This window comes from Nyctibius grandis, chromosome 3 (assembly GCF_013368605.1).
Source record: "Nyctibius grandis isolate bNycGra1 chromosome 3, bNycGra1.pri, whole genome shotgun sequence".
In the NCBI taxonomy this organism is placed as follows: domain Eukaryota; kingdom Metazoa; phylum Chordata; class Aves; order Nyctibiiformes; family Nyctibiidae; genus Nyctibius; species Nyctibius grandis.
The window spans coordinates 69,695,855-69,704,932 of NC_090660.1; the positions used below are offsets into that span (position 1 = coordinate 69,695,855).

The 9,078-nt window shown below is 40.7% G+C and overlaps 1 protein-coding gene across 2 annotated transcripts in view; it reads left to right on the forward strand.

The window, feature by feature from the left end:
* Positions 1-8,754, forward strand: part of LYN (LYN proto-oncogene, Src family tyrosine kinase) — a 58,210-nt gene extending 49,456 nt beyond the window's left edge. For both annotated transcript variants that reach the window (XM_068397266.1, XM_068397265.1), the window contains exons 11-13: positions 31-184; positions 1,928-2,059; positions 7,141-8,754. In XM_068397266.1, the coding sequence (XP_068253367.1) occupies positions 31-184; positions 1,928-2,059; positions 7,141-7,343 (489 nt within the window). In that variant the 3' untranslated portion in view covers positions 7,344-8,754. The remainder of the gene's footprint in view (positions 1-30; positions 185-1,927; positions 2,060-7,140) is intronic.
* The last annotated feature ends 324 nt before the right edge of the window (positions 8,755-9,078 follow it).

Here is a 9,078-nt window from a genome sequence, read left to right on the forward strand (position 1 = left end):
ATATTAAAATAGTTGTTTCTTTTGTCACAGATTGCAGAAGGGATGGCATACATAGAAAGAAAAAATTATATCCATCGAGATTTGAGAGCAGCGAATGTTCTGGTTTCAGACTTACTGATGTGCAAAATTGCTGATTTTGGACTAGCAAGAGTCATCGAAGACAATGAATATACAGCAAGGGAAGGTATGCCTTTTTCTGTCTTTAAAACTTCAGCCTCTGGGAGGCTTTGAGGCTGCATCTAACAATAATATGGTCAGCAAGGACAGAAAATGCCATGCTAACTTCCTAGAGGCAGCATTCTGATGCCAGCAACTTTTAAAAAGAATAAGGAAACAAATAATCTTTCTGTGCTCCCCAGGCTTTTTTGAAAAGTTTATTTTAAATGAATATATTTGAAAAACAAAGAAAATTGAAAGTGCTTAACTGCACACAAGTTTTTCTAAATTGAACAGATCAATTACACAGCCACAGCTTCCATCTCACTGAATTAAATGCCAAGAAAATATGATCTTATTTTCTCTTCACATCCTTAAGAGCCGTATGCACCTCCTTTCACTTAGAGAAAGGAAGGAGCTCTAGCAGGTAACAAGAAAACCTTTAGCAGAACTGGTTATCTTTTGAAGCTGCTTTAGGAGCTGCAGCATTGATTTGTGTGTTCAGCAGCATTGCTGCTACGTGTAGGGACACTGGAAGGCTGGGTCACGTCCCTGTTCAGCGCACGGATGGGAGGTAACATCGCAGCAGGGTCAGGAGTGGCAAGAGGGGAAATGATGCTGTTAAAGGTATTTGTCTAGGTTTTGCCATGTGTGTTTTGCTAATGTGGTCAAGGATCCTTTCAAGAAGTGCGTAGTCAGTTTGTTGTAGTGAAAAGTTTTTATTCATGCTTCCATGCACAGATGGCATTAGGGCAACTTTTCTGAGCAGGTCTGTTGGCTGGCTTTCCCCCTCTCCTTTTAAAGACACTACCTCATATTTTCACACAGTCTGCTGGAAACTGTGGTAATGTAGGACGAGAGGGGAAGAACAAAGGTATGAGGAAGGAAGAGAACAATGTTTAGATTAAAGGAAGATGAGCTCTTCAGCAGTCACTGAGTAACAGTAATCAATAGATCAGAGGGAAGGGTCTGATTAAGCAGTTTTCAGAGGTACAGAACCCAGATCTGTGTTTTTCAGCTAGCTCTGGACATCGTATATTGATTAAATGAACGTTTCAGGTTCTGAACTCTTTATGCCAAGTTTGTTCGATGTGTTTTCTGCCATTCAGAAGTTTCCTAGCTTACCTGGTATGTTGTGCCAGAATGATAGAGCAGGCTAAAAAGGGCATAGAGAGAGTCTGCTTGTATTGCGTCACTGTCTCAAGAGCTAGTGTAATATTCCCCAACAAAGGCTGCTTAAACTTTTCTTATTTAACTGGAAGGAGTTTGCTTTTATATGGGATTTTCTGGAATCAGTTAATTAGACACAAAAGACAGTATTTTAAGATATGACTTTTTAAGATATGACTTGCTACTGCTTTTGCATCTGTGGCTGAATGTGAAATGCATTAAAGTATATGTTGAAGCTGGACTGACTTTCTTTAAAATGGAAGTCAGTTAAAATCTTGCGAAGTTCCAGCTGAAGGGAATTACAAGATTGTTGCCTGACCACTGGGCAGAAGGGAAAATGGTGACCATAATTTTAGCAGAAATTCACCATACCGAAGGGTCAAAAGGTGCTATGTAACTTTTGGCATCTTATTTGCACCTCTGACACAGGACATGCAGTGCGCTGTGTCCTTGCAGCACATCTCTGCTGGGAACAGAAGGAGTTGCTGGTGACTTTGCTAATCTAGTGGTATCATAGACAAGTTGCTTAAGACCTTTTAATGTCTTGACATCAAGTGTTTAAATTTGCCTTTGATTGATTGAGACTGTATGGTTTTTTTAGGTGCAAAATTCCCTATTAAATGGACAGCACCAGAGGCGATTAACTATGGATCTTTCACTATTAAGTCTGATGTGTGGTCATTTGGGATTCTCCTGTATGAAATCATTACATATGGAAAGATTCCTTATCCAGGTATGGGCGTGTGTTTATACCATTACTCTGTATTTATACTTCAGTGTTAAAAAGCAAAGACGATACCCAGGGAAAGAGCTGGCATCTGACAGTAGCGACAGCAGTGATTTGAAAAATGTCTTGTAGCTAATGTTATCGCTTTGAAAACTTATAGTCACTGTATGTGTAAACCCCGTGCCTCGCTGGGGTAAATTTTAGCAAACAGACTAAAGGCACCAGGAACACGTAGTCATTTTTATATCTTCAGAAGGTGTTAGAACTGCAGCAAGTGCTGAATGGTCACAGAGCCCAGCTTTACGGTCAGCGGCACAGTCTCTGATGGTGCTGTATAAGCTGCTGGGGTTTTTTAATTTCGTAATATGTGAAAGTACTAAGGAAGTGCATTTGCACAAGCAAATAGGCTGTAATAATTTGTCAGTGTTAGCTAATCTAAACAAATGTGAAAGCAGACCCTAAAGCAGCATTGATGTACCGCTGGGAATATTTACTCTTCATCGTTCCGTAGGGTTCAGGTAGGAGACCACAGAGGAGTACATCAACCATAGCTGCATTAAGTAGCTGTGAAAGGGTTACATGCTTTGTGTTTTGATTTTCTTTCTGTTAAATGAAATAAGTATTACTGTTTCCAGCACACAGAAACATCTTGTATGAAGGATATTTTTGCGCACAAAATTGTCGCATCTCAGGCATAGCTGATTAACTCTGGGCAGCAGACAGCATTCATTTAAGCTTACTGAGGTTATGGAAAATTAACGTAAATTCTCTTATCTTGTGGGCAAATGGGAAAAGTACAGCCGTATTCACCTGTACTGCACATCTCATAGCTGGAGTCACTTATGAGAAGAACCCTTAGGATCCTGCAGTTTACAGGCGGTAAAGGGAGAGCAGATATTTCATGCAAGCAAAGCTTCCCCAGCGCTTCTAGTGCAGCAGCTCTTGCTGTTTAAACAGTGAAAACATTTTCACGAGCACTTCCCGAGCATCTGGAATTCTGCATCCTGAACTGCCAGAGATGTCAAAGGGGCAGACCTGGGTGACCCAAGTCCCAGGTCCTGAAATGACAGTAGGCTCAACACCTCTGGGCACAGGGAGACAGGGCCTCCCGCGAGACTCAAGCAGCGGGGAAGGGGTGATGGCGGCCAACTTTACACTATGTTCTGGAAGAACATATCAACTTTCCATACAAGAGGCAGAGCCAAACCAGACATTCTCATTGCTAGGTAAGGCTCCAGTCCAGGAAAGCACTTAAGCTCAAGGGTAGCCCCCTTAAACTTCAAGAGGTGATAGGGCTGCTTGCACAGCTAAGTGTTTAAACATAGGCTCCGGGTTGGTTTTTAGGTAAGTGCTATAAAATATGTGACTGAGTAGCAGGTCCTCCCAAAGCTATTCTAAACACTGCTTATGTCCCCAGGAAGGATCAGATGGGAGTTGTATGCAGCCGGGTAACGCACAGTTCTTCCCACAGTCGAGATGCCTTTTTTCCTGTCAGCACATGCCTATGTATCCAGACAGTTGCCTACGCTGAGCTGGGCTCCCAAAGTTATTTCTGGGTGCCTTGAAAATTGTCCTTCCCTGAGCAAACCTATGAGCTCACCTGGAAACCAGCACTACAAAAATACAAAACCCAATCCAGTACTTAATTCTGCAGCTAATTCTGCTCTCTCTTTGCCTCCATAACACATAACATTTTTATTTTAAGGAAAAAATTAATCTGTAGAGCAGACACTGTACTGCTGCACTACTGTGGGAAAATATCTCTTCTAGGGGAAGTCTGGGCAGTATTTTTTTTTAATATGGGAGCATTTTTATGAGCACCATAAATAAGGCATACGCTGCAGATTCACTTGTCAACCAGCAATTCGAAGCGGAAGCCTCTTGACTGCATACTGGAAGGTTTGAATAGTTTGCAGGCATTGCTTGCATTAAACTGGAAGAGGGATATATGTCTATTTTAAACAGAAGTATAAATTGAAATAGCCTGTTTGTTAGGCTGAAAGTTGATACTGAAGAATCAGAAGGACAGCAAAATAAATGGGTGACCACTTTACTTCACGTGAAGAGATGTGACAGGTTTGGGCAAATTACCCCAGCATGGCCAGAGTAACCTAGTGATAGGTTGTAACCAGCAGCCACTGGAGAGAGACAGTAAATTGATTTTTCAGTTCTAATGGGAATGCTTCAAAATATTATTTTCAATAATTAATCAGCTCCAGCAACTAGACGGCATTCAGCATAAAGCTGCATATGAAACAGTTTGAGTGGAAACTGGCAAGTAGTTAATGCGTGAAGAAAATCTAGGCAGGCGATTTAGTAGGAAGCATTTCCAGCCAAGAAACTTGGGGCTTTTGTGACTTTCGTTCTTAAATTCCAACAGCTGCTTCTCTTCCTGGGAAACTCAAAGCAATGAGTGGGACTACAGTTTCAGCAACTACCTCTGAAATATGAAACAAGTATCTGAATCTCTGGGCAAATAAATTGCATTGGTTGTTAAAACTAATTTTCAGGTGATTATATAGTATGTCAAATACTGGCAACATCCATACTTGCATTCCAGTTATGTCAGCTGCTCTCCACAAGATGTGCCACTTTCTATATGGTGGAATTATTCCTCCATACCAACTGGATTCACATAATTTCCCAGGCTCTAACATAAGCAAATATGTCTTTTTGTGTGACACTTAACAGGTACCACAGTGGAAATTAAGAGACATGTACCAAACGTTTAGAGCTAGAATTTAAGAGGGTGTAGGTTAAAAAACATGCACGTGGGATATATTTCTTTTACTGATTAGGATGTAGTTTTGATGAGACAGGTAGTTCTCTAGCCACAAAAAAATAAAAAAAAAAAAAGGAAAAGTTAAACAAGTAGCTATGTTGAGAATACTGCATGGACTGTGGGGTAGACAGGTAAGCCTTTTTGTTTTAAATAAAACCTGAAACATATGCAAGTATGTTCATGACATTGTATCTACTATGGAATACTAATAAAAGTATTTTCATTTTTGTCTTGTGAACTTAAATGGTTATTTAACAGATGATAGTTTTCCTGTAAGTTAGCTGAAACACAGGCCTTGTCCTTGGCATTCAGAATGTAACAATCGGTCCTGCAGACACTAGATCTAAGAACAATCCTATAAAGTACTTAAACCCACAGAATCAGCCCTGTTCTGTGCAAAACCCAATAGCACCAGTCCTTAGTTACACACAGTTAACTAAGACTTTGCATAATACGAGTAACTGTTTTACTGCATACATTACATACAATCCATTTCTGATCACTGTTCTCTATAAAATGCTTTATTGACTTTCTTCCTATATTTATTTTTTTTATATAGCAGTAATTCCTTATTCGGTGACAACATGCCATTCCACTGCTACCTTCAAAATACTGTTTTTCTACACACATGCAATGTTAGCTCAGAAAAACTTCTCTCCTTCTTCCAAAGCAGAACTGAAAATACAAAAGATGTGCCTAAAGTCAGCACTCTGACCCAGACTGATTTCATGGCTGACAGTATTTCTAGAATAGGTTAAAGCCAAAAGGCTTGAACTGAAGTCAACTATGTGAACTACAGTCATCTTTAATAATCAAAGTAGTTATACTGGATAAAGTTTTCATTTGGTTGTAATTCAAATGTGTCCTTACCTGACAAGTGGCTTAAATCATAGCTTTAGTAGTCAGGTACCATGTACAAAAAGATCTATGCACTCTGCAGCAACAGAGCTGTACAGTCACCAAGTACTCGCGGGAGCACTACATCTGCGTCTCCACTGCTGACCTTGCTCGGAGCAGGACCTGTCCTGCCTCCTCTCAGCAGAGTGTAGCTGCTCTCCCTGCACCTCTGGAGAACTGGCGTAAGCAGGAGCAGTGAATGTCACGCACGCACCTGACCAGAACTGTGCCACATGGAGCATTTAGCCTGAAGAGCAGCCAAGCAGCTGTGGGGTCTGGAATACCCTTCTCAAAAGGGAAAGTCTTCACTAGTGGTAGCAAATATCTAGGCTGAAACACAGGTGCTTCCTGCATGCCCAGTCATCAGAAGAAACAGCCTTCACTGGAGTACAGAAAGCTTAGAGTCTGTGTCTTGGAGAAGGCAATCCTGGCACAATCACTCCACTGGGTTGCATAAGATTTGCAGAGGATGGGACAAGCTGAAAGGCAGGTTTCTGGGTAGGAAGTGATGAGCCTTTTTTGTTGGCCCTGTCATAGCTGACCTTCCGAGAGTAGGTGTTGAAATCATTCTGTGAACCAATCTCTCAAGGATTTAAAAAGGGGTGGGGCGGGGGGGGGGGGGCAGGACGAAAGGAGGAAGGTGCGTTAGTTGGCATATGAGGCTTAGGATGCACTTCTGGTAGTTAGTTTTCATCCTCTGAAAGAAAACCATAATGGGGAAACAAAGCAAAGCTCAGCACAGCTGGCAAGATGGTTTTGCATAAAAGGAATAGGACGAGGAGGAAGGGAGGGGAACTTGCCTGTTACAAGTAACAATATCACGAGTGACAACATTCAGTATCTTGCGATCAGCAGCACTTACACAAAAGCTGATGTAGAAGAAAATCTGGAAGGGTGTTACTACATTGGGCAGGGTGACAGGGAGCATGGTCAAACACGTGGGCTGCCCTCCGTCTCAGTACAGATGGGGTCTACAGGGAGTAGGTTAGAAGCTCTGCAGTGAAGAGACAAAGGCTGATGCCGGGATGGGCTTTTGCTGTGAATGTCACCACCGCTGGAAGCAGAACAAACAGTGGCAGGACTGGTCAAAGGAACAGAACGGAGCTGGTTCTGGAGACAAGAATTATGATCTCTCCCACAGTCGTGTTAGACTTGGCACTAAAGAGGTTGCTTCACTCCACTGGGGAAAGAGAAATCTTCCCCCAGGATTTTCAAAGCAAGGCCCTCGGTTCCAGAATACACCACAGCCTTGTTTATTGAACTCATATTATGTACCTACCTTTAATAAGTAATAAGAGTCTCGTATTATTGGGTGAAGATCTTTAGAGTGAAGTAAATAAAAAAGAAAAAAAACACATTTCTTTAGGAATTGAGATGATTTGATCAAAACTTTCTTTTTCTGTTGAAGGTATGAGCAATTCAGATGTGATGGTTGCTCTTCAGCGCGGGTACCGAATGCCACGCATGGAAACCTGTCCAGCTGAGCTTTACGATATCATGAAAACATGCTGGAAAGACAAAGCAGAAGAGAGGCCAACATTTGATTATCTACAGAGTGTGCTTGATGACTTCTACACAGCAACAGAAGGGCAGTATCAACAACAGCCCTAGAACAAAGAACATTTTTTTTTCTATTGACATGGAGCATCAGCACAGACTTATTATTTGGACAGACTGCTCAAACCTATTACTTCACAAGTTTGGATGTCTTAACTGAGTGTGGAAGCTGAAATGCTGAAGGAAAGAGTAATTCTGCAGAGAAATAATAATGTTTTTATTTGGTTAAAATAGTTCCTCTAAAGATTGAATTTCTCCTTAAATGCTCTGTGTTTTGCACCTGCAGAAACATCCCAAACCAAGCACGCTTTTTGGGGTGGGGAGGGAGAAGGAAGGAAAGCGATCATGCACCAGTACAGTTTGACAACACCTTTTTAGGATCTGAGTTGTGGAATACATTACAAGGAGACCTTTATAAAAGGGGTGAGAAGATGCATGAACAGCTGTTTTCAAAAGAAAAAGTCATGAAGGAGAACTTACAGATTTAAGACATGGTCATGTTCTTAAATCATGTTTTTTGAAATACAGCATATTGTGAAAATTATTTTTATATCCTTGTTATTTCACATTAGTAGTTGGAGTGCTGTCACCTCTTGTAAGACTTTTCAAATGGTGTCATGATTTCCTTTAAGGAAGGGTTATACATATGTAATTATTTACACTGAAGAAGATTCTGTTTTACCGCTGTATTGCTCATATTAAATTTATAATCATTTTCAAAGCATCGCCCAGCCCTCACAGATGCAGAGGTGCAATACAAACACACATGATGGCAGAAGCAGCAGCACACCTACTCTATATTCAGCCTTCACTTTCCCACAAGGCCAAAGTCATCACCAGAGGTCCATGGGCAAGCACAGGATTTTGAAGGAAGTTAATACTTTCATTGCAGTCACTGAGACTGTTACCAGTGAAAATATTTTAATCTTAATTTTTAATCCTCTGTGATTATTCAAGAATATTCCTTTTATTTTTCCTGCTTTAACCAACTAACCTCAAATCTGTTTTAAAACTAGCCCTAGCACTATCAAAAACAATTTGTGGAAACATGCAATAGGGTATCAAGTTACATTGCAGTGACACTATAGGTTTGTTGCTCAGTATAGAAATCTAATTCATAAAACGGAATGCAGTTTGCCAAACTCTACATAATGAATTGTTCTACCACAGTACTTACCAAGACAGCTGAGCTAGTGCAATTGCAATGTAACTACAGCATAGATTACATTTGTTTGGTTTTTTTTTCTTCCCAAAGCGACACTGGTTCTTACAACTGAAACCCCGTATATCTTTGCCACCCCTCAGCCCAATTATTTAGGCAATGGTACTTTGCAGAAGCTTAAAACTCTTTTGATAAAGCTTCATTGTGCCTGCAGTTGAAGTTCAACAGCATAAATATTCATTGCTTTTCTCTTCCATTGGCTTCCTTCAGTCAAACTGTGCAGTTTAAGCAGACTATCAGTTAAATATGTAAATAGTTTCTATTGTATGGTGATTTTTAATTTTAATAAACACTTAATCTGAAACAAGTTGTATGGTAGCAATTTGAGATAAAACAAATATTTGATGTTCTATCCAGTGTGGTAGTTTCATGTGGAACAGGGGAACATCTGTTTATTACCACTAACAAGAAGAATGGATTCGGCTTTCCGTATACCTATTCAGCTTTGAGAAGCTGAAAAGCACCAAACCAGCCATTTCTGCATCCTTGTTAGGGTTCCTTTTTTGGCCTGGCGGACAGAAAGAGAGGAAGTCAGTCCTCAGCTGTCCTTTAAAACAGCTTCCCAAA